We start from the raw sequence: 26,121 nt of genomic DNA on the forward strand, positions 1-26,121 counted from the left end.
CCCCACAATATGTAGATCGGAGCCAACTTTTTCTTCTATCAGACTCAGTGTCTCTTATTTGATATCAAGCTCCTTGATCCATTTTGAGTTAACTTTTGTGCATGGCGAGAGAAAGGGATTCAGTTTCATTTTGTTGCACATGGATTTCCAGTTTTCCCAGCACCATTTGTTGAAGATGCTATCCTTCCTCCATTGCATGCTTTTAGCCCCTTTATTGAATATAAGATAGTTGTAATTTTGTGGATTGGTCTCTGTGTCCTCTATTCTATACCATTGGTCCACCCGCCTGTTTTAGTACCAGTACCATGCTGTTTTTGTATCACTACACCTTCTGATTCACACTTCCTGCTTAGAATTGCTTTTGCTATTCTGGGTCTTTTATTTTTCCATATGAATTTCATGATTGCCTTATCTATTTCTACAAGAAATGCCATTGGGATTTTGATTGGCATCGCATTAAACCTATAGAGAACTTTTGGTAATATCGCCATTTTGATGATGTTAGTTCTGCCTATCTGTGAACAGGGTATATTTTTCCATCTTCTAAGATCCTCTTCTATTTATCTCTTTAGGGTTCTATAGTTTTCATTGTATAAATCTTTCACCTCTTTTGTTAAGTTGATTCCCAAGTATTTTATTTTTTTTGAGGATATTGTGAATGGGGTGGTTTTCCTCATTTCCAGTTCAGAAGATTTGTCGCTGATATACAGAAATGCCTTTGATTTATGCGTGTTGATTTTATATCCTGCCACTTTGCTGAATTCATTTATTAGCTCTAGTAGTTTCTTTGTAGACCCTTTTGGGTCTTCTAGGAATAAAATCATATTATCGCAAATAGTGATAATTTAAGTTCTTCTTTTCCTATCTTAATGCCTTTAATTTCTTTTGTCTGTCTAATTCCTCTGGCCAGTATTTCGAGAACTATATTGAATAGAAGTGGTGAGAGAGAGGGCATCCCTGTCTTTTTCCACATTTTAGAGGGAATGCCTTCAGTTTTTTTCTATTTAGAATGATGCTAGCCTGAGGCTTAGCATATATAGCTTTTACAATGTTGAGGTAAGTTCCTGTTAGCCCTAGTTTTTCTAATGTTTTGAACATAAAGGGAAGCTGTACTTTGTCGAATGCTTTTTCTACGTCTATCGAGATGATCATATGGTTCTTACCTTTAAGTCTATTGATGTGGTGAATAATGTTTATTGATTTCCGTATATTGAACCAGCCTTGCATCCCAGGGATGAATCCTACTTGATCATGGTGCATGATCTTTTTGATATGTTTTTGAATCCGATTTGCCAGAATTTTATTGAGGATTTTTCCATCTAAATTCATTAGGGATATTGGTCTGCAGTTTTCTTTCTTTGAAGTGTCTTTATCTGGTTTGGGAATCAGGGTGATATTGGCCTCATAGAATGAATTTGGAAGTTCTCCCTCTTTTTCTATCTACTGAAATAGATTGTAGAGTATTGGTATTAGTTCTTCTTTAAAGTTCTTTTAAAACTCAGCTGTATACCCATCCGGTCCTGGGCTTTTCTTGGTTGGTATTGTTTTGATGGCTTCTTCTATTTCTTCACTTGATATTGGTCTGTTTAGGTTGTTTATATCATCCTCACTCAATCTGGGCAGATCATATGACTTAAGGAATTTATCGATGCCTTCGCTATCTTCTATTTTATTACAGTATAGGGTTTCAAAATAATTTCTAATTATCTTCTGTATTTCTGAATTGTCTGTTGTGATGTTGCCTTTTTCATCCTGTAAGCTAGTAATTTGGGTTCTCTCTCTTCTTCTCTTTGTTAGTGTGGCTAGTGGTCTATCAATCTTCTTTATTTTTTCAAAGAACCAACTTTTAGTTTTGTCAATTTTTGCAATTGTTTCTTTTGTTTCGATTTCATTGATTTCAGCTCTAATTTGAATTATTTCTTGCTTTCTACTGTATTTGCTGCTGATTTGTTCTTCTTTTTCTAAGGCTTTGAGGTGTAGTGTGAGGTCATTTATTTGTTGACTTTTCTTTCTTTTAAGGAATGAACTCCATGAATTTTCCTCTTAGTACTGCTTTCATAGTGTCCCAGAGATTTCGATATGTTGTGTCTGAGTTTTTGTTTACCTCTAAGAATTTTTTAATTTCCTCTTTGATGTCTTCTGTAACATATTGTAACATATTCAGTAGCATATTGTTTAATCTCCACGTGATGTAGGATTTTTCCTTTCTCATTTTATTATTGATTTCCAATTTCATTCCATTATGATCAGATAAAATGCATGGTAGTATCTCTACTCCTTTGTAATTGCTAAGATTTTCCCTGTGACATAATATATGGTCTATTTTTGAGAAGGATCCATGTGCTGCTGTGAAGAAAGTGTATCCGCTTGATGTTGGGTGGCATATTCTGTATATATATCAATTAAGTCTAAATTATTAATTGTATTATTGAGCTCTACAGTTTCTTTATTCAACTTTTGTTTGGAAGATCTGTGCAGTGGTGAGAGAGGTGTGTTAAAATCTCCCATGATTATTGTGTTGTGGTCTATTTGACTCTTGAACTTGAGAAGAGTTTGTTTGATGAACGTAGCTGCACCATTGTTTGAGGCATATATATTAATGATCGTCAAGTCTTGTTTGTGTATGGTTCCCTTGAGCAGTATGTAGTGTCCTTGTTTATCCCTTTTGATTAACTTTGCTTGAAGTCTATTTTATTTGATACAAGTATGGACACCCCTGCTTGCTTCCGGGGTCCATTTGAGTGATATGATTTTTCCCAACCTTTCACCTTCAGCCTGTGTATGTCTTTTTCTATCAGATGAGTCTCCTGTAGGCAGCATATTGTTGGATCTTTTTTTTAATCCATTCTACTAGCCTATGTCTTTTGATTGGTGCATTTAAGCCATTAACATTTAGGGTTACTATTGAGATATGGTTTGTATTTCCAGCCATATTTGATTATGTATGTTACTTAACATGATTTGTTTTTCCTCTATGATTAGTTTTTCCTTTACTGTACTACCTCCCGCTGTTGGTTTTCGTTGTTATTTTTTCTTTTCTCTTCCTGTAATGTTTTGCCAAGGATGTTTTGAAGAGCTGGTTTTCTAGCTGCAAATTCTTTTAACTTTTTTTTAATTTGGAAGATTTTTATTTCATCTTCAGTCCTGAAGCTTAATTTTGCTGGATATATGATTCTTGGTTGGAACCCTTTTTCTTTCAGCTTTTGAAATCTGTTGTTCCAGGATTTTCTAGCTTTCAGAGTCTGTGTTGAAAGATCAGCAGTTATCCTGATTGGTTTACCCCTAAATGTAATCTGCTTCCTCTCTCTTGCGGCTTTTAAGATTCTCTCCTTATTCTGTATGTTGGGCATCTTCATTATTATGTGTCTTGGTGTGGATCTCTTATGATTTTGTACATTCGGTGTCCTGTAGGCTTCTAGTATTTGGATTTCTTTTTTATTCTTTAAGTCTGGGAAGTTTTCTAGTATTATTTCATTGAATAGATTGCTCATTCCCTAGGTTTGGACCTCTGTACCCTCTTGTATCCCAATAACTCTTAGGTTTGGTTTCTTTATGTTATTCCATAATCCTTCTATGTTCTGCTCATGATTTCTTAACATTCTTGCTGAGCTGTCTATGTTCTTTTCAAGTTGAAAAACTTTGTCTTTGTTGTCTGAAGTTCTATCTTCTAATTGTTCTACTCTGCTGGTAATATTCTCATTTGAGTTTTTAATTTGGTTTATTGTTTCCTGCATTTCTAGGATTTCTGTTTGTTTTTTATATCCGCTATCTCCCTATAGAGTTGATCTTTTGCTTCTTGGATTGGTTTATGTAATTCATTGTCTAAGAGATCTTTCATTGTCTGAATTTGATGTATAATATCTTCCTTGAGACTCCAGATTATCTGAAGCATGTATATCCTGAACTCTTTGTCTGACATTCCATCAGCTGCAGATATTATCTCATCTAATGTTGAATTGACCTGAATTGTTTGTGGTCCTTTCTTTCCTTGTCTTTTCATACTGCTCACGATTCTTTCTAGCTTTGTGAAACTGTTGTTAATGTTTTTCCCCTTATATATTTGTATTGTTCTTGTATAGCTCCAAAATTCCTCTTTTGCGGAGAAAGACAATGTTCATAGTTCCCATTATCCACAGTACATCATGTAAGCACAAGTTTTCCTTATTAATACATTTATAGTTAGATTCTAAGTCTATATATATTGGTTTTAATTATTACTTAAGAATATAGTCATTAGTTTCATAAAAGGCATACCATATCTGGTGGCATATAGAAAACTTAATTTCCGTCGAAGGATGTTATGCTTAGAGGGAACGGAGTGAGGGTATAAGGTTAAACTAACTTAGCACCTTTGGAGAACTCTAACCACTAGACTGGTAATTTATGGAAGAATGTATAGATTCAACCTCCTAGCTGTATTTAGATAGTTACCCTATGTGTAGATAGCAAAAGTTAGGAGATTGAACGTGGGATAGAGGGAATACGAATGGAAAAAAAAGAAAAAAATAACAAGGAAGAAAAGAGAAATAAGAAGGAAAAGGAAAGTAAGATAGAAATAAAGAAAAAATGGGGGGAAGGTGGGGTATATGCAATTCCTCTATATTATATTACTTTGGTAATTCGGTTGTTCATGCACAGTTCTTGGTTTCACATATGCTGAAGTTGTGGAAGAGAGAGAAGAAAAGAGAGAGAGAGAAAAAAAAAGTCTCTCAGAACACTGTTTTCCTTGCTTCCAGTAGGTGGCGTTGTCTGTTCCTAGCTTGAGCCTCTGTATTCAGGGTGGTGGGTATAGCCAGTATGAAAGGAAATGAGCTTCCACCTGTATCTTCCCTGCTCTAGTCTCTGAGGTAGAAACCAGGTGTCTGTACAGTTGTTGTTTTGCGTTGATAGCTACAACCCCCAAAAGCTTGTGGGAAATATTTTGAGTTATCGCAGCTAAGGGTGGGGGAGTTGGAAACCTGTTACCTGGATCAGCTGCAGAACCGTGCTGGTAGCCACACCCCCTTTGATGGGTTTTAAGGATTGATGGGCTTCTTCCGGACTAGCACTCGGGGTGGGGCCGGACTTCCTCCTCCGGTCTGGCTCAAGAATGGTTCTCAAAGATGGAGGCGGTCTGCTTTCAGTGCCTGGGTGTCTGGTGAGGTGGGCGGAGCTGGGCAGTGGCGTTGTGCTGTGGGTAGGTAGTAGATAAGTGACCTCTGTGGGAGCGGAGCAGTCTGGAGTTCTGTAGAAGTGCTGATAGGTGATTCTGCTAAGGCGCTTGGGAGATGTGCATGGGCTAGCACTGGGTTTTGGGTTTCGGGAGTCAGGGGTCTGGAGTCCTGCTCAAATGCTGAGGCTCTGAGCCCTTCACTGGGGGTCACAGCACTGGTGATTAGTGTGGAAATCAGCTAAATAGGGGTCCTCTTACACTCTCTGAGATGCAGTATTCAGAGTGGGTGAAATCTGGGTCACAGAGCGACACAGAATGCTGCCTCCCTCTGGCCCACCATCTTGGTATCCCCCCTATTCTGTATTTTATTTAGAGACAGTGTCTCACTGAGTTGTTTAATGCCTCACAGTTCCTGAGGCTGTCTTTGAACTCTCGATCCTCCTATCTTAGCCTCCCAGGCTGCTGGCCTGACTGAATTACTTTTTGAAGGATGTTGTCATTGTCCTCCAAAAATCGTAACAGTTTATGTTTTTTTCCCATATCCCCATTAATTTGGGGAATTACATAAAACTTCTTTAAATTTCATTTTTATGTATTTAAATTTTAGTTATAGTTATTTATGGGGTACAAAGTGGTGATATGGTATTCAAATACAATGGAATTGTAGGACTTCTTAATGTAATAAATTATTTTAAACATTTGTGTATTATTCTATTATCTAGACATAGTTTGTATACCCATTTTCCTGTGAATTTTCAATCGGGTGAATTTTAACTACACCATGATTCTGAAAGAAGCCAACTTGAATATCTTTATTTCTCTTTTTTGAAGGCATCCTTTATCAGAAAGCCACTTGACTATGGAGAAGTAGACTCAATGAATGATGATATTGATGAAAATTTACAGGAGGTAGAGGATTTGTCTTCCATGGATCTTTTTAAAGATTACCCTGTTGGTAGTGTGAGTGATGCAAGTGATTCTGGGGAGAGCCAAAGTACTGTTGGTAAATATATCTTTACTGCTTTGGGTTTCTTTTACCTCTTTATAATAATTTGGCATTAGAAAAGGTCTCACTGATATCAACTTTATGCTTTTTTTTTTTTTGAGTCTGTTAAGATTGTTCCTTTACTGTATACTTTTCGGTTTTTCTGATTTTAGTTGTATTTATTATTTTCCTATTTTGTTCTTCATGGGAAGAATTTAAAATAAAGAAGTAAAATCCCACATTAAATTATTTGCACACTGGGAAGTTGGAGAGATGTTTGAATTAGTATCAAAGTATGTGACTACTGTGCCTCTTAGAGTGAAGGAATTTTGTTTGCTTTTTGGTTTTTTAGGTGCCATGAATCCGTTAGCTGAAGAATATCTGTCAAAGCAAGATCTACTTCTTTTAGACATGCTCAAGTTCTTGTGTATGTGTGTAACCTCGTCTCAAGCCAATCCTGTATCATTTAGAGCAGGTGATATAAGGAGAAAATTGTTAATGCTAATTGATTCTAGCATACTAGATCCTACTAAATCTCTTCATCTCCACATGGTAAGTCGAGTAGTACAAAGAAGCTCTTCAGTTCAATCTGGTATTGCTGACTAATACAGTAACCTGACGTGTAAGAATCATATAGTGCCTTTGAAAACTTAAATGAATCTGAAGCTGACTGTAAAAATAGCACATAACATTATGTTTGAAGTTTGCATTTTACCTTTGACCTGATACTATTGATGGATCTCTGTATTCTAGTTCATCATTATAGGGTTTGTTTATTTTTCTCTTTCCAAATTTGTAATACCCTTTTCTGGCAGTAAAAAGTCCTGGCTTTCCATATACATTTAGTAGTTTACTGAGTAACCTTATTTGTAACTAATTTCCTGACCATGTGTACTATTTTCTTAAACCCAGTTTTTGTGAACATTTGGGTAGAACCCTTGACACAGAGAAGCTGCTGGTTGGGTCCCCAGGTTATGTCTTCAGTTATTGTAAGTTTGACACACCTGATGAGTCCCTCATTATGTCAGACATGCATATTGAGTCCCTGATGGAATCTTGACTATGTTCTTATCCTTAATGAACATGCACATTGAACCTCTAGCCCTAGCAAACAGGTTTGGTTGTGTCTTGTTGGAGTCCCTGGTTTGACCCTGCCAGACTCCCTAGTCAAGTCTCTAACCTTGACCAAGGAAAGGGTTACATGCTTTTCTTGACGCTTTGATGTTTAAAGTCATTTCAAGATAGTACCATCACATGCAACTCTCATTTAAATATTGAAAAGGGCCAGTATGGTACTGCATGCATACCTGTAATCCCAGCTGCTTGGGAGGCTGAGGCAGGAGGATCCAATTTCAAGGCTAACTTGGTCAATTTACCAAGACCTTGTCTCAATTTTTTAAAAAATGGGCTGGAAATGTACCTTGGTGGTAGAGTACCCCTTGGTTAAATACTAGTACCACCAGAAAATTAAAAAGAAAAGGATCATTTAATTTTCTTTGTTAATATCTGCCAAGAGATAAGAAATATTTTTCTATATACAGATGATAAAGAGAAAAAAAATCTCTTAAGATTTTTCTAGTGTATGTAGGAAATATTTGGCAGCTCTCAAAAACTGGTTGCCTAGTTATCACTATCAGTCCTTTGGTACTGAGGATTGAACCCAGAAGTGCTTTGCAACTGAGCTATATCCCCAGCTTTTTATTTTCTATTTTGAGTCTACCTAAGTTGCTTAGGGCCTAAGTTGCTGAGCCTGGTTTTGAATTTGAGATACTGCTCTCTCAGCATCCTACATAACTGTGATTACAGGTGTATACTACTGTGCTTGGTTTCATCACTGCCATTCAAACTAGTAGTTGTTACTTAGCCCTTTGTATCCATGCTACCATGTAGACCCATACATGGTTGCCATATAGGAAGGTAGATCAGGGTACTTCTTTCCTGTACATAATTATCTCTGCTTTCCAAAATTTATTAATTGAATAGTTTTTAACCATTTTACTCTTACACCAACCATTATTTTGGAAGTATAGGAACATAATATAGTTTCAGGCTATATTATGTCTTATGGCTTTAATATCTTAATTGCAACAATGATAATAATGATTAATTATTGAATTCTCAGTATAAAGGCCACACCTTTATGGTTATTTTCTCTAATCCTCACAGTTGTCTGGCTGTTTAAGTAATATGTGTCCATTTTGTGGGTGAGGGTTCAAGGGCCCCAGAATATAAAGCCAGGTTTTTATAATATACAAATTAATCTTGTTGTCTGGGATTTATATGTTTTTAGTTTTTTTCATCTTGAGTTCTACAGAGTAATTTGATTTACTGTGTTAGTTACATATATACATACACCATGAATTTGAACCCTATTTGATAAGAGAACCCTATTTGAACCCTTTTTTCTTATATGCCCTATTAAAAATATTTACAGCTTTGCATGTGTACATGTGCAAATGAATTTATATTTAAACTGTGTGTATGTGTGTATATTTATGCTTTTTAAAGATAATAAAAAAGCTATTTTTTCCCCTATACCATTTTAGTATCTAGTGCTTTTAAAGGAACTTCCTGGAAAAGAACATCCTTTGCCAATGGAAGATGTTGTTGAACTTCTGAAGCCACTATCGTAAGAAATTAAAACCACATGTTATGTCCACCTTAAATTTATTGGGTTCTGCTAAACTTATAAAAGTAATTCTTTTTTTCCACCACAGCAGTGTGTGTTCTTTGCATCGTCGTGACCAAGATGTTTGTAAAACAATTTTAAACCATGTCCTTCCTATTGTGACAAACCTAAGTCAAGGCAATATGGACACTGAGCACACAAGGGATGCCCAAGGACAGTTCCTTAGAGTGATTGGAGCATTTTGGTAGGTGCAATCTGTTTTGTAGATTTGTTGATTTTCTTTTGCTTCCTCTGGATTCAAATTCAAACTTAGCATTTCTATATTAGTGATGTCTTCTGATTCTCTGTGATTATGTTCATCTTTTAATAAAAAAGAATGTAATTTGTGTTTACCCCCTTAATTTCTTAAAGAACATTTTTTTTTCTTCATAAAACTTGACTTTCTAAACATTGAGCATATTTCTCTGCAAATTTAGAATCATTTAATAGACTGATGTGTTTGGTGAATAAAGAAAATGCAGTGAACTTAAATGAACTGAATTGTTCATTTTCCCGAAGTGTAGCAATTTGCCTTGTCAACTGGTTATTTCATGCATATTGTAATGGTCTGATATAACATCATGAAATTTATAGAAGAGCACATATATATAACTTAACGCCCTCAGACTATTTAATAAGGACTTCCTAATTATTGTAGAATATGGTTTTGAAATCTCTGATATAAAAATCAAAAATGAAATTTTAAAAACTGTTTATAAAAAAACTGTTTATAAAGTTTATAATGTGGTTAACTCAAGTGTGATAGCTCCAAATTGAGGCATAATTGTATAAGACAAATAATATACACTAAAACAAATTCACTTTCAAACTGATTTTTTTTAGCTAGAATTTTTGGAAAGGCAAGTACTTTAGCATGTTCCATGTAATGAGAATTAAGTAGCAAAGAAAGAAATTTTGCAAGTGACCTATAATAACCTTAATATCTAGTGATTTTTCTGACTGCTTTTATTGAAATGGTTATTTGACATGGAAAATTTTACTTTTTTTTAGGCATCTAACAAAGGAAAAGAAGTGTACATTCTCTGTAAGGATGGCACTTGTGAAGTGCCTTAAAACTCTGCTTGAGGTGAGCTATTTCATATTATTAGTAAGATCACCATTAAAATTTTAAATCAGACTTCATTTCCTTTTTTAAAATTTTTTGTAGTTATAGATGGGTAGAATGGCTTTTCCTTTTTTTTTTTTTTTTTTTTTTTTTTTTTAAAGAATGGCTTTATTTGTTTTTATTTTTATGTGGTGCTAAGGATTGAACCCATGCCTCACACGTGCTAGGCAAGTGCTCTGCCACTGAGCGACAGTCCCAGCCCCAGACTTCATTTCTGTTAGTGATTTTTCTCTTTAATGTTTCATATTTAACCTTAGTTTCTCTCTTCCCACTTGAATAGGCTGATCCTTATTCAAAATGGGCTATTCTTAATGTAATGGGAAAAGACTTCTCTGTAAATGAAGTATTTCCACAATTTCTTGCTGATGAACATCACCAAGTTCGCATGTTGGCTGCAGAGTCAATTAATAGGTAATGATTAGGTTTTCCTGAAGCGTTTTGAATGCTGCAGTTAGCAATGCAAAGTCTAGTACAGTCACAGTTAACTTCTGAGTATAATATCCTGTGTGCCTACCCTTTGTATTTTCTCTTAAATGCTACAGAGAAAATAATGACAGTTCTATCATTTATAGACATTATTATTTTCTCTGATTTAAAAATGAAAACTCTGGCTTAGAGAGATAAAGTAGCTCACTAACATAAGCCATTGACTTGAGTGAAGTGTGTATACTACCACTTAAGAGAAGTATAGAATGTTTGTATGTTACCAAGATTTTATGTGAATTTATAAAATGATAGCATATTTCACATTGTTCTAATTACAATTATATATTTTGGGGGTGTACATACAGTTTGCCACTGAAATGATTCTATCAGAAGGATCTGATATGTTTGAGTACTTGAATAAACAAATATTAATTTCCTAAGGACTGCATGGGATTTTAAAACTCTAAATTGCAACCTACCTATAAATTCCTCTTGTTGCAATCCCTATAAAGAAAGCACTTTCCTGCTTTATTTTTCTCTATAAAATTTGTCACCACTTGAAATAATGTTTCAATACATTTCCCTATTCCACTAGGGTATAAACTCCTAGAAGGCATTGATTTTTGTCTGTTCTATTCATTGCTGTACTTCAGCGTCTGAAACAATATCTGGCATGTGGAAAGTTGGTAACAATTGGTAAAATAAATGAAAGTATTTGAAAAAGAAATGACATGCTGCTTTAGGTAAATCAAGCTGAAAGTCATTTGAGTTATTTAACTATTCAGAAGTAAGTGATCAATAATTGAAAATTACCTTAAAGAAATTGCTCTAGCCATAACATAACAAGTATTAGAAGTAAGGTATCCAGAATCTGAATATGCTGACAGTACTGTTTTTATCAACTAGATTCTCTAATTCCTCAGTTTTTGAACTCTTTTTAGTAAGACTGTAGAGTGTTGTAAGGATTACTAGTGAATGTGTATAGTACTTAAAATCTTTATTGCATTTTATGGGTAAAGGGTAGAAAATTTATGTATTGAAGTTAAAGGTCTGGGTTTACATAGAACCATATGTTAAATGTAATATAGCAGTGCAATAGTGGCATGGAAAACAAAAATCTCTTAGATTAAAAAGTAGAAATTCAGTAATGACATGAAAGAAGCATTTGTTTATTTTGAGGTTTTCACTTGTTAGATATTTAATGTTGGGCTGTTTTGAGAGAGGATAGAGAAACTGGAGGAATCAGAAATACCAAAAATTACTAAAAAGTGTAAAGGACAAAGTTGATTAAAACGTTGTCTTAACCATGTGGATGTTGGCTTAAGGCACTAATCAACTTTTCTCTCTCACATAAAGTGAAATTTAAATGGAACATTAGGGTATTAAATTACCCACTTTCAGGATGATTAAATATTAGAGCAGGTTTACACAGGAATTTATAGATTCTTCTGGTTGGTGTTTGATAAGAGAACAATTATCTTCTGTGGCTGTTTGAGTTCAGTGTTCAAATTTGGGCAGTAGTTAAAAGATATTTTGGGACCCTCTTTACTCATTAGGAGACAGTGGATTATGTATTCAAGGTCTTAATACTAAGCAGATGATCAAACCTCTTTAAATGGACTCAGATTTAATCTTTTTTCTTTTTTTGGTACTGGAGATTGAACCCAAAGGTGCTTAACCATTGAGCAACATCCCCAGGCCAAATTTTATAGAGAGATAGAGTCTCTCTGAGTTGCTTAGGGCCTTACTAAGTTGCCAAAGCTGGCTTTGAACTCTCCATCCGACTTCCTCTGCCTCCCGAGCCCCTGGGATTATAGGTATATGTCACTGTGCCTGGCTCCTCAGATTTAATCTTGAAGAAAGTACTAGTATGTTTATATCACAGAGTGATTTTTTTTTTGTTTTATAATATGCTTTGTAAAGTAATGTTTGAAATTTTAAGAATTATTTCAGTTTTGCATTTTTTTTCATAAGATTATTTCAGGATATGAAAGGAGGAGATTGTTCCAGGTTATTGAAAGCACTTCCGTACAAGCTTCAGCAGACAGCTTTTGAAAATGCATATCTGAAAGCTCAAGAAGGACTGAAAGAAGTGGTAATTTTAGTAATATATTTGCTATTATCTCATACTTTCTATGAATATCCTACATATTACTTTACCAAGTTTGGCACAAGACAGTTTGTGTCCAGTAGTTTATAACATAAAGCTTATTAAGACAAATGTGATTTTAATGAAATTATTTATATGTCACAATGAGTAAAATAATTATAGTTTCTTTTGTTTCAGCTTATCCGTAGTGTTTTTGTGGGGAAAAATAAAATTTATCCAACTTTTAATGAGAGTTTAAGTGACTTCCTTGTTTTTTTTTTCTGATTTAAGAAACTCTTTTGTGTAAGATCTGGTTAAGAATTAATTAAGAGAGTATTATTCTAACACAAAATCGAAATTAGCTTTTTTTTTTAGTGAAACCTTTGATTTTCACATTTCTCTGTAGAACACTTTTCTTAAAATGGTAAAAATTATCTTAATGATCATACTTATTCATTTATTTTTGTCCTGATTTGTTTCTGAATAGGACTTGAGGTGGTTAACCAAAAGACTATCAAATTTATGATAATAGGAAACTGAAATGGATAGTTGAATTACAGAATATGAATTCAGAAAAGGATTTCAGTAGATTGGAAAAATGAGTGTAGATAGTGTAAAACGAAATAGAGATAACATATACTGTATATTTTAAATTAGTCCATTATTAGGAAAATACTGATCTGATAGTTCATTTATAAAGAGACCTAGACTAGAAGTGAACTCCAGTGGTAGAATGCTTGCCTAGCATGTGTCAGGCCTAGGATTTGATCCCCAGTACCAGGTTTTAGAAAAAATCAAGAATTTTTAAATTGGTGCATATTAATTATACAAATATTGGTTTCATTTTGGCATATTTATACATATATATAACATAATTGATTTATTTCATTTCCCAGTATCTCCCCTGCCCACCTTTTATTCTCTTCCTCTACATTAATAGACATAAGAAGTTTTATATCTGAAGATCACAATATGAATTGTGATAATTGTTAAAAACAACCAAATTCTCTTACACTTCATTAATAAAAAGCATAGTCTTGAACAAAGTTTATGGAAGAACTTAGATCTTCTGTACTTTCTAAAGGACTGCTAAAATTTTGGGTTTGGTTCTAACAGTAGAATTTTTTTTTTTTTTTTAAATCCTTGGTTCTTATTCAGGATAGCTGGACAAGCACTCTACCACTGAGCTACTCCCAACCCTAAAAATAGATTTATTTTTATTTATTTATTTTCTGACTGGAGTGAGATGAAATCTTAGTGTAGTTTTTTTTAATTAGTTGCTCAAGATAATACAATGATCTTGACATATCATACATTTGATTCAAATAGGGAGTATATAGGTCTGTGTCTTGACTTAGTGGAAAGTTCATTGCTATTTTCAAACATGTCAGTGATTGCTGTGTAATAGAGGAATTAGATTCTTAGTTATTCTTGTACCAAAATATAGAACTATGATCAGCACATTTTCTAAATATGAAGAGAAACTATACCAGATTTAACTAGTAAAATATATATATATAGATAGATAGATAGATAGAGAGATAGATAGATATATCTATATCTATGTATCTATCTCTCTCTATATATATAGGTGCCTGTTGAGATTTTATAGTAATTGAAAATTAAATTAAAAGAATATGTCATTCTATCTAGTTGCATGATTTTATTGTTCCCTTTGATAATATAGGTAGCAGTATTTTTAGAAGTGTAAAATGCTGATATTAAGGTATTAGAAGGATAAAAATCAACCTAAGAGTAAAACTTGGTGGTTGAAAAAGAGCTTCTAATGTCTCTCACCTTCTTTTTGCCATTTTTCAAAAATTACTTTATACCTTAATGAAACATTGTTTTCTTTGTTAATATTCTCCATAAGATCTTAGGAAGAGCAGTCTTCCTCACTGTAGAAACACATTTTCTTAAATCTCTGCTCTTTACCCCATCACTTTAGAATTTTAAATTCATGAGCTTTTTGGATGATGTCATGGAGTACTTTGATTTTAGCCTGGTTGATTCATTTGTAATGTTTAAATATGTATAATATTGTCTTTGTGATTCTTTGGCAGTCCCACAGTGCTGAGAACGCTGAATTTTTAGATGAGATTTATAATAGAAAATCTGTTTTACTGATGATGATAGCTGCGGTTTTATACTGTAGCCCTATCTGTGAAAAACAGGCTTTGTTTGCCCTTTGCAAATCTGTGAAAGAGAATGGATTAGAACCTCACCTTGTGAAAAAGGTATGTATGTCTGGATATTTTTATTGTACTCTTCCTTGTATAATTTTGTTGTTGCTTTTTATGGTGCTAGGGATCAAACCTAGGACTTCACATGTTAGGCAAGTGCTCTACAATTGAGCTGCATTCCTATTCTCCTGGATAACCTTAAATTAAAAAGGTTAAAATTGGATTTTTTTTTTTAAAGATAGAGTGAGAGAGAGGAGAGAGAGAGAGAGAGAGAGAGAATTTTTAATATTTATTTTTTTTAGTTCTCGGTGGACACAACATCTTTGTTGGTATGTGGTGCTGAGGATCGAACCCGGGCCGCACGCATGCCAGGCGAGCGCGCTACCGCTTGAGCCACATCCCCAGCCCTAAAATTGGATTTTTAAAGTGGCACTTATTTAAGAGTTGGAAACAATTTTATTTTTTCAGATGAGTGTGTTAGAAAGCAGTTTAATAACATTTTAAATGGTATATTCATTTGTATGCAATGTGATTTCTTACACTTAGTTTAAGAGCATTTTGTGAGGCATTCACTGAACCAAAAAGGGTGAATGACCCATCACTGCAATACTAGGCACTCTGGAGTAGCACTTATTGAGGGAAATACATGGAGATAGGAGCAGTATCAGTTGGTTTTGCATGCTAGATTCTGGGGCAACACATTGGGATCTGACAAGGCCAGAAGTCAAATGCTAAGACTCTGGGGCTTTTAGGTCCAAGATTAGGAAAAGAGGACTGTATCCAAACCTTGCACTCAGATCAGTTTAGTATTATAGAATGTGGCTCCCTTCCCTGTTCCACTACCTCAGAATGGTTTAGCAGTTCTCATCCTTCCTGTTGCAGATTTTTATTTGATAAATATGGACCGATACACATTTTCTCATTCTACCACCATGGTTTTCATGGAGTTTTATAGTAGACTTTCCTATAGGCAATCAGTCTTAGATGAATCAACCTTTTTTTTTACCTCTCAGTGTTAAGTTCTTTCTTTTTTTTTTTTAAGTATACCATTATACTTTACAATTATTATAAGTGGTATATAATGTTTAGATTTTTATAAATTTGGATTTAAGACAGAATAATTTTACCTTAGAACTTCCTTTGATATGTTGTCAATGTTGAAAATTATGACATTTTTATATTTTTATTCATTTTATTTTTGGGTTTGTATAGGTTTTGGAGAAAGTTTCTGAAACTTTTGGATATAGAAATTTAGAAGACTTCATGGCTTCTCATTTAGATTACCTGGTTTTGGAATGGCTAAATCTTCAAGACACTGAATATAGCTTATCTTCTTTTCCTTTTATTTTATTGAACTACACAAATGTTGAAGATTTCTATAGGTAGGTTTATGTATGGCATATGAGAAATATGTTGAAAGTTAGGTAACAGGGTTTGGCAGTTCCCCTGTCCTCCACTTCCTATAGTTCCACAGACAATGGTAGGAGGCTGCATAGTTTGAAAACTGAGACAACTTGTTTGAAAATATATTGAAGGGTGTCACTGGATTTAGAATCTGTGTATTAAAGCTCATTATGTGAAGTCCTAGAATCAGATTCTAAATCCAGTGACACAAGAAACCAGACTTTTTAATCTGGTTCTGTCTGGGCCAGTAATCAACTGTGTAACTTTGAGTAAGTTGTGTAAATAACTTCTGTGCTTTGGTTTTTTAATCTCTACAGGAGTTAAACAAGGAAACCCTAAAAGTCCCTTTCTGGCTTTAATACTTGATAATATTACATTTGGAAAAAGATCAAAGATAAATTATTAGTGGCTGATTATTTCAGCCTTGATTTTCTTTTCTGTTGTTTGACAATAGACTATTTAATCATTGTTACCTATTAGATTTAGAAGTTTAATGTGAAAGAATTCATTTTACTACTTCTAACAGAAATGTTTGAAAATGAATAGGTTTGATACAACTGAAAAGTAATATTTAAGCATCAGGATTATGGGATGGCATCTCATATTTATTGAACATGCTCTGTGCTAAGGATTTTTTGAGGTCTCTAATAGAGCTTTTTGTATGTAGATAGTTGCCTTTAAGAAGGATATTCAGACAGTAGTAAATTTAGTGGTCCTTATCTTTCATCTCTTTTGGTGATAACAATGTTTTACATCTGTTCTTTAAATTCATAAATTGCTTTCACATTTCATTTTCATAATAATTTTGTATTAAGTTGATTATATATAAGAAATGTATACATATAAAGTCCCACTTTTTTGATCACAGAACTAGGATGGTGTAAGCTAAGCTCTGTTTCTTTATGTGGCTTTGTAATTTACTTAACTTTATTTCTCCTTTTATAAAATTTAAAGTAGGCACGCTTAATGATGTAAAGGAATGCTCTAATGCTGAGTGTATTAAAGCTTGTTATTATTTTAAGGACTTTGAAAAGATATATAACCTATGTTTTAAATTTTATGTTTTTAGATCTTGTTATAAGGTTTTGATTCCACATCTGGTGATTAGAAGTTGTTTTGATGAGGTTAAGTCCATTGCTAATCAGATTCAAGAGGATTGGAAAAGTCTTCTGATAGACTGCTTCCCAAAGATTCTTGTAAATATTCTTCCTTATTTTGCTTACGAGGGTGTAGGAGACAGTGGGATGGCACAACAAAGAGAGAATGCTACTAAGGTCTATGATATTCTTAAAGGGGAAAACCTGCTGGGAAAACAGGTATGGCTTCAACTTTTACCTTTTTTTCCTTAATTGATGTCAGATGTAAACTTTAAAATTTAAGGCTATGTATGTATTCATTATTTATAAGTTAAACTTAGCTTATAATTATTATTTAGCTGATCCATGAATTTGTTTTGTTTTGTTGTATGGTGATCTCTCCTTTTGATTAGCCTTTAAATAAGTGAAAATGTTTTTAATCAGAAAAAGAAAAAGAAACTAGGCTTTTAATAAGAAAAATAATTTAACTGCTTCTGCCTTTTAAAAATTTAATTGACTGTAATGCATGAATGCCAGCTAGTTGATAAATTCAAGTAATTCTGAACAGTATGAACAGTATATAGAAAATCTTCAGTGCCTCTTTAGTCTCAAGTTGTTTTACTTTTAAAGGAAAAGTACCATCCCAAGTTCCATTCCCTCATTTTTATTTTTTCCTGACAATTTTTCTCTTCTAACATATTATATACTTTGGATTATGTTCATTGTTTATTTTCAGTCTTTTCCACTGTAATATAAACACTATGAAGGTAGAATTTTTGTCTTTTTTTTCCCCCCTCCCCCATGGTAAGAAAAAGCGGATTGGAACAGAATGTTGGCACTCCAGAGGTTATGTAATTTGGGAGAGATACTTTGCCTCTACCCTCTTCTGCTGATTCTTCCAGTACTCAGAAGTCTGAGTACTCCTAGTTATGCTTTTTTTTTTAAAAATGTATTCAAACCAAAAGAGCCATTTTCAGAATCAGAATAGGTTTAGGAGTGAAAGATATTTATATTAAACCTTGACTGAAAACATGAATGAAAAAAAAAGCAAAAATTAAATAATTTATTAGCTTTTTTGGTTGGAGACATAAGTTAAATTCTTGCTGATCTCAATTTAACATTAAATTAATAATTTATACACTTTGAAAATTATTTGAGGCACCTTACATTAAAACATGAACTTTTTTTAAGGCAAAAAAGGTTTGATCAGCACTTATCTGTTCATTCATTGACTGAGGTATAACATAATAGATTTAATTATTATTATCATTTTTTTAATGGTACTGGGGATTGAACCCAGAGGTGGTCTACCACTTAGCTATAGCCTCAGTTCTTTATTTTTATTTTTTATTGTTTACATACATGACAATAGTGGAATACATTACACTCATTATTTCCCATATACAGTACAATTTTTCATAATTCTGTATATAAAGTATGTTCACGCCAAATTATGCCATTATACATGTACTCTTTTTTGCATAACAATTCTGAATACACATATATACCACAATTTTTCATATCTCTGTGTATAAGGTATGTTGACACCAAATTCAAAACTTCATACATGTATTTTGTATAATGATGACCATCACATTCCACCATTCTTGCTCTTCCCTTTCCTGCTTCCTTTCCCTCCCACCCCTCTTTCCTATATAGAAATAATCTTCCTCCCCTGCTCTCCCTCCCTACCCCACTTTGAGTCACCCTCTTTATATCAGGGAAAACATTTAGCATTTGTTTTTTTGGGGATTGGCTAACTTCACTTAGCATAATCTTCTCTAATGCCCTCATTTAACTGCAAGTTCCATGACTTTGTTCTTTTTAAGTGCTGAGTAATATTTTGAGTCACCCTCCTTATATCAGGGAAAACATTTAGCATTTGTTTTTTTTTTTTTGGATTGGCTAACTTCACTTAGCATAATCTTCTCTAATGCCCTCGTTTAACTGCAAATTCCATGATTTTGTTCTTTTTAAGTGCTGAGTAATATTCCATTGTGTATAAATGCCACATTTTTTATCCATTCATCCACCGAAGGACATCTAGGTTGGCTCCACAGTTCAGCTATTGTGAATTGTGCTGCTATAAACATTGATGTGGCTGTTTCCCTGTAGTATGCTGTTTTTAGGTCCTTTGGGTATAGTCTGAGAAAAGGAATAGCTGGGTCAAATGGTGATTCCATTCCCAGATTTCCAAGGAATCTCCATACTGCTTTCCAAATTGGCTGTACCAATTTGCAGTCCCACCAGCAGTGTATGAGTGTACCTTTGTCCCCACATCCTCACCAACACTTGTTATTGTTTGTCTTCATAATGGCTACCATTCTGACTGGAGTGAGATGATATCTTAGAGTAGTTTTGATTTGCATTTCTCTGACTGCTAGAGATGGTGAGCATTTTTTCATATATTTGTTGATTGATTGTATATTCTCTTCTGAGAAGTGTCTGTTCAGGTCCTTGGCCCATTTATTGATTGGGTTATTTGTTGTTTTGGTGCTTAGCTTTTTTAGTTCTTTATATACCCCAGAGATTAGTGCTCTGTCTGATGTGTGAAGGGTAAAAATTTGCTCCCAAGATGTTGGCTCCCTATTTATCTCACAGATTATTTCTTTTGCTGAGAAAAAACTTTTTAGTTTGAATGTATTCCATTTGTTGATTCTTAGTTTTAATTCTTGTGCTATAGGCGTCTTATTAAGGAAGTTGGGGCCTATAGGGCCCCACGTGATGAAGATTAGGGTCTACTTTTTCTTCTCTTAGATGCAGAGTCTCTGGTTTAATTCCTAAATCCTTGATCCATTTTGAGTTAACTTTTGTGCATGGTGAGAGAGAGGGATTCAATTTCATTTTGTTGCATATGGATTTCTAGTTTTCCCAGCACCATTTGTTGAAGATGCTATCTTTTCTCCAGTGCATGCTTTTGGCACCTTTGTCTAATATAAGATAGTTGTAATTTTGTGGGTTAGTCTCTCTGTCCTCTCTTCTGTACCAATTGGTCTACCATCCTGTTTTGGTGCTAGTACCATGCCATTTTTGTTACTATTGCTCTGTAGTATACTTTAAGGTCTGGTAAAGCGATACCACCTGTTTCACTCTTCCTACTAAGGATTGCTTTAGCTATTCTGGGTCTCTTCTTTTTCCAGAAGAATTTCGTGGTTGCTTTTTCTATTTCTATGAAGAATGCCATTGGGATTTTGATTGGAATTACATTGAACTTGTATAATGCTTTTGTTAGTATGGTCATTTTGATAATATTAATTCTGCCTATCCAGGAGCAAGGTAGATCTTTCCATCTTCTATGGTCTTCTTTTCATGGTTCTGCAGTTTTCATTGTATAGATCTTTCACCTCTGTAGTTAAGTTGATTCCCAAGTTTTTTTGTTTGTTTGTTTGTTTTGTTTTGGTTTGGGTTTTTTTTTTGAGAATATTGTGAATGGGGTAGTTTTCCTCATTTCCTTTTCAGAGGATTTGTCACTGATACACAGAAATGCCTTTGATTTATGGGTGTTGATTTTATGTCTTCCTACTTTGCTGAATTCATTTACTAGTTCTAGAAGTTTTCTGTTGGAGTTTTTTGGGTTTTCTAGGTATAGAATCATATTGTCTGCACATAGTGCTAGTTTAAGATCTTCTTTTTCTATAGTTATTCCTTTAATTTCTTTTGTCTATCTAATTGCTCTAGCCAGTGTTTCAAGAACTACGTTGAATAGAAGTGGTGAAAGAGGGAATCCTTGTCTTGTTCCAGATTTTAGAGGGAATGCCTTCAGTTTTTCTCCGTTTAGAATGATGTTGGACTGAGGCTTTGCGTAGATAGCCTTTACAATGTTGAGATATGTTCCTGTTATCCCTAGTTTTTCTAGTGTTTTGAACACAAAGGGGTGCTGAATTTTCTCAAATGCTTTTAAGTCTATTAATGTGACGAGAATCCCACTTGATCATGGTGCACAATCTTTTTGATATGTTTTTGTATTCAGTTTGCCAGAATTTTATTGAGGATTTTTGCATCTATGTTCATTAGAGATATTGGTCTGAAGTTTTCTTTCTTTGAAGTGTCTTTGTCTGGTTTTGGAATTAGAGCGATATTGGCCTCATAGAATGAATTTGGAAGTACTCCCTCTTTTTCTATTTTCTGAAATAGATTGAAGACTATTGGTATTAGTTCTTCTTTAAAGGTCTTGTAAAACTCTGTTTTATATCCTTCTGGTCCTGGGCTTTCCTTGGTTGGTAATCTTTTGATGGCTTCTTCTATTTTTTCACTTGATATTGGTCTATTTAAGTTGTGTATATCTTCCTGACTCAATCTGGGCAGGTCATATGACTTTAGGAATTTATCGATGTCGTCACTATCTTTGATTTTATTAGAGTATAACTTTTTAAAATAATTTCTAATTATCCTTTGTATTTCTGTAGTGATATTGCCTTTTTCATCACATATGCTAGTAATTTGGGTTTTCTCTCTTCTTTATTAGCATGTCTAAGGGTCTGTCAGTCTTATTTATTTTTTCAAAGAGCCAACTTTTAATTTTGTCAATCATTTCAATTGTTTCTTTTGTTTGGATTTCATCTCTGATTTTAATTATTTCTTGCCTTTTTATTTTTATTTTTGAGAGAGGTTCTTGCTGAGTTGTTCAGGCTGACTTTGAACTTACTTCAGCCTTCCAAGTAGCTGGGATTACAGGTGTGTGCCACCATGCCCAGCTTTAGTCTACTATTGATGAAATGGAATATAGGTAGCAGCTAGCCTCAGAATTTGGATATCACCCATGTAGAATTCTGGGGAGAAGTCATTTGGGGCACAAAGTTGGCATTATCATAGTCCCTGGAAAATTTTCCAAGTAAAGTTCTGTGAGTTTTCATATAAATCGAGGGTAAAATGCAGACTGAGGGGGGCTGGGCTTGGGACTGTATGTGCGCCTGCCTAGCACATGCAGAGTTCGATCCTCAGCACCACATATAAATCAATAAAATAATGGTATTGTGTCCAACTACATCTAAAAAATAAATATTAAAAAAATGCAGATTCAGGTATAGTATAGATCAGAAGGGAATTTGGTAGGAGAATTACCAGTTTTTGGGAATTTAATGCTATATTCAAAGTCTTAGTTGAAATAATCCTTTAAAATTACAGAATTGGATTAAGGAGGCTTTATTTGGTAGAATTTCTCAATTTCATGGTTTCAGGTTGGCTGAATAGAAGAAAAAGATAAGTTAGCTGTATGTCTGAATAACGTAAGTCCTTTGTGTTGTCTTAAATGTTACAGATAAAAAATATTAAATATAATTAATTTTGTGTCCTTGCAGATTGATCATTTATTTATTAGTAATTTACCAGAGATTGTGGTGGAATTATTGATGTCGTTACATGAAACAGCAGATTCTGGTGCCAGCCAGAGCACTGATGCCTGTGACTTTTCAGGGTATGTGCATTTTAAATTTAGAGAATGAGGCACAACTTGCAAATTCCTTATGCTTTTTTTTAATATTTATTTTTTAGTTATAGGTGGACACAATATCTTTATTTTTTATTTTTATGTGGTGTTGAGGATTGAACCTAATGCCTCATGCTTGGTAGGCGAGTGCTCTACCTCTGAGCCACAATCCCAGCCCCGATTTTTTTATTGATTGACAAATTCAGATGTATATTTCAGTTTTTGGACATGTCCTCTTTTTAAAAAATTGGTTTCTTTAAAAATGGTCCTCTGATATGAAGTAATTACCTGTGAGCTTTTATACTGTAATTTCCCCACAGTTATTACTCTTTCTAGTTGAACTCTTTGATGGCAGAACCAATAAACTTTCTTTTCTCGATTTTTCTGTAATATTTGAGCATTATGCCACATGTAGTGTTTTGAAATTTTTTCTCCATGGGTTTGCTATTTCACTTATTATTAATAACCTCCCTTTCTAGAGCACCTTTTCATTATCATGCTCCTTGACTGTCAGAATCATACTCCTTAGCTGCACTGTTTAATTTGGCCCTGTTCTCCTTCTCCTCCCCGCCTCTTTCTCTGTGTCCTGGCTGTCATGAGCTGAGCAGTTTTCAACCCATTTGGTTGCATATGAATGTTCAAATTATTTTCCTCACTTGACTGGAAACTGCTTGAAAATACCCTTTACTGTGTAGTGGCACACACCTACCCAGCTTCTCTGGAGGCGGAGGCAGGAAGATCACAAGTTCAAAGCCAGCCTTAGCAACTTAGGCTCTAAGCAACTTATCAAGACCCTTTCCTAAAATAAAAATTTAAAAAGGGATGGGATGTTACTCAGTAATTAATCCTGAGTTCAATCCTTAATGTCAAAAAAAAAAAAGAAAATATCCTTTAGTATTTTTTAATATGTTCTACCATGCTAAACATATAAAATAGTAATTATGTTAGTTAATGTGAAAAATCAAACACCTGATAAAATCAGCTTAGGGAAGAGAAGGCTCATGGTTTTTGAGGTTTTAGTCTGTTTCAGGCTAGCTTCATTGCTTTTGGCTTGAGGTGAAGCAGAACATGGTGTCAGAAGGGCACAGCAGAGGAAAATTGCTCAGCTCATGACAGCCAGGATACAGAGAAAGAGACAGAGAGGAGAAAGAGAACAGTGCCAAAGAGGGGAGAGAAAGGGGTCAGGAACAAGAATAGAGTCCCCAAGGGCACATACTTAAGGACTCACTTCTTCAACTCAGTATACCTCCTTTAGTTTTCACCACTTCCTAATAATGCCATCAAATTACTAATACACTGATGGGGTCAGAGCCCTCATCATACAATTACCTTCCCTAAATCCCATCTCTGAACTTTGTTGCATTGGGGACTAATTCTTCAACACGTGAGCCTTTGGGGAACATTCCAGAGCCAAACCATAACAGTAATAATATCTAGCAAAGTACTTTGACATATGTAATTTCATCCTAATTAATGTTGCTTATCTAGTAGATTGCCATAGCTTAAAATACAATTGCTTTTATAATACTAGTAGAGCTTTAACTCAAACCTGAAATGAGGTAACACTAAAACTCATTTGTGGAGCTGCCATTAATTATAAAAAAGATTAAGCAAATAATTTTAAGTAAATTGGTTAAGATTAAGTCCCAGGGTGAAGTGCATTTAGATATTCTAATATTTATTAACTATGTCATTTTTAATTTTATTAAAAGTATCGGTTTTTTTAATAGATAGATTTAAAATTTGGGAGTTCTGCGGATCACTGTGGCACATGTGACCTGGGAGGCTCAGGAGCCTGAGGTTGAGGCAGGAGGATCAAGAGTTTAAAGCCAGCCTCAGCAACTTAGTGAGGCTCTAAACAACTCAGAGAGATCCTGTCTCTAAATAAAATACAAAAAAAGAGCTGAGAGTCTCAGTGGTAAAGCGACCTTGGGTTCAATCCATGGCACCCCCAGCCCCTAAATTTCCATTTGGAAGTTTACTGCTTTATCAACAAAACCTTTTTTTCTTGATAATTTAAAAATTATGACTGCATTTTTTCCCCTTTAACTCTTTTTTTAGGGATTTGGATCCTGCTCCTAATCCACCTTATTTTCCATCACATGTGATTAAAGCAACATTTGCTTATATCAGCAATTGTCATAAAACCAAGTTTAAGAGCATTTTAGAAATTCTTTCTAGAAACCCTGTAAGTATACATTTCTGCCCTAATAATTAGTGAGAGAATTCCTTTATTCAGCTAGAACATCTGTGTAAGTACATCTTAAAAAAGGAAAGTTGGGCTGGGGACATAGCTCGGTTGGTAGACTGCTTGCTTTACATGCATAAGGCCCACAACCACAAAAAAAAAAAAAAAAAAAAGAAAGTAAGCAAATGAAAAATCATCTGAACAATTTGAAAAGGAAAGCAATCATTTGGCAAAATTTATAATTGATGTATTTTTCAACACTAACTAAAATTTGTTACAAAGCTGGAATTTTGACGCTTAAGAGAATATTTAGTTTTTATAAAAATGCACTATAATTTACTATCTGAAACCTAAACAAATTGGCAATAGCTTTCTTCTAAGATAGTAATTATCTTAATGTACTGTTTTGCATTTACTATGAAACCTAAATTTAAATTGTTATTTTTAGTATTGTAAAATATGTGTTACAACTGAGTATATGTGATTTTAAAAGTTTTACTAAGTATATATTTATTTTCTAGGATTCCTATCAGAAAATTCTTCTAGCCATATGTGAGCAAGCAGCTGAGACAAATAATGTGTATAAAAAGCACAGAGTTCTTAAAATATATCATCTGTTTGTTAGTTTGTTACTAAAAGATATAAAAAGTGGCTTAGGAGGAGCTTGGGCCTTTGTTCTTCGAGATGTTATTTATACTTTGATTCACTATATCAACAAAAGGTAAATAATATGTTCACCAATATATAAGCAGTTTATCAAGTTCTTTTAACTGAAAGTTTATATGCTTCTAAGAGATAGGTGGCAGAATATGTGTTTGTAAATATTGCTTTTTAATATGTATATTATAGCGTCCTATTAATTTTTAAATTAATCCATAAAAATTATACATTTTTTGCGGGTACCTATGTGATGTTTTGATACATTTATACATTGTACAATGTTGAAATCAGTAAGCATATCTGTCTTAGGTATTTATCATTTTTTTTTGTAATGAACAAATTCTTCTAGCTTTTAAAAATATACAGTATATAATTGTTATCTATAGTTACCTTATTCTGCAGTAGCACACGAGAACTTCTACTCCTATCTAACTGTAAGTTAGTATCCATTTATCTACCTTTTTCTGTCCATCCCTACCCCTGACTCTTGCCCCGGTCTCTGGTATTCACCATTCTATTCTCAACTTATGAGATCAACTTTTTTATGACCCACATGTGAGTGAGATCATGTGGAACTTGTCCTTTCAGAGAATGCATTTTTAGCTTTGTTATTTCCTTTTTTTAATTGATTGTTCAAAACATTACAAAGCTCTTGACATATCATATTTCATACATTAGATTCAAGTGGGTTATGAACTCCCATTTTTACCCCAAATACAGATTGCAGAATCACATTGGT

The 26,121-nt window shown here is 33.9% G+C and overlaps 1 protein-coding gene across 9 annotated transcripts in view; it reads left to right on the top strand.

The window, feature by feature from the left end:
- The window catches only part of Atm (ATM serine/threonine kinase), a 164,775-nt gene that overhangs the window by 48,147 nt on the left and 90,507 nt on the right, over positions 1-26,121 (top strand). For 4 of the 9 annotated variants that reach the window (XM_078046955.1, XM_078046951.1, XM_078046950.1 and 1 more), the window contains exons 17-29: positions 5,984-6,155; positions 6,490-6,689; positions 8,684-8,766; positions 8,855-9,010; positions 9,817-9,892; positions 10,212-10,342; positions 12,332-12,452; positions 14,510-14,683; positions 15,842-16,011; positions 17,103-17,349; positions 22,407-22,522; positions 24,596-24,722; positions 25,244-25,443. In XM_078046955.1, coding sequence (XP_077903081.1) covers positions 5,984-6,155; positions 6,490-6,689; positions 8,684-8,766; positions 8,855-9,010; positions 9,817-9,892; positions 10,212-10,342; positions 12,332-12,452; positions 14,510-14,683; positions 15,842-16,011; positions 17,103-17,349; positions 22,407-22,522; positions 24,596-24,722; positions 25,244-25,443 — 1,973 coding nt within the window. Of the gene's footprint in view, positions 1-5,983; positions 6,156-6,489; positions 6,690-8,683; positions 8,767-8,854; positions 9,011-9,816; positions 9,893-10,211; positions 10,343-12,331; positions 12,453-14,509; positions 14,684-15,841; positions 16,012-17,102; positions 17,350-22,406; positions 22,523-24,595; positions 24,723-25,243; positions 25,444-26,121 lie in introns of those variants that run through there. The other 5 variants (XM_078046954.1, XM_078046953.1, XR_013437870.1 and 2 more) reach the window with 5 other exon arrangements.

The sequence above is a fragment of the Ictidomys tridecemlineatus genome, chromosome 4, assembly GCF_052094955.1.
Source record: "Ictidomys tridecemlineatus isolate mIctTri1 chromosome 4, mIctTri1.hap1, whole genome shotgun sequence".
Lineage (NCBI taxonomy): Eukaryota > Metazoa > Chordata > Mammalia > Rodentia > Sciuridae > Ictidomys > Ictidomys tridecemlineatus.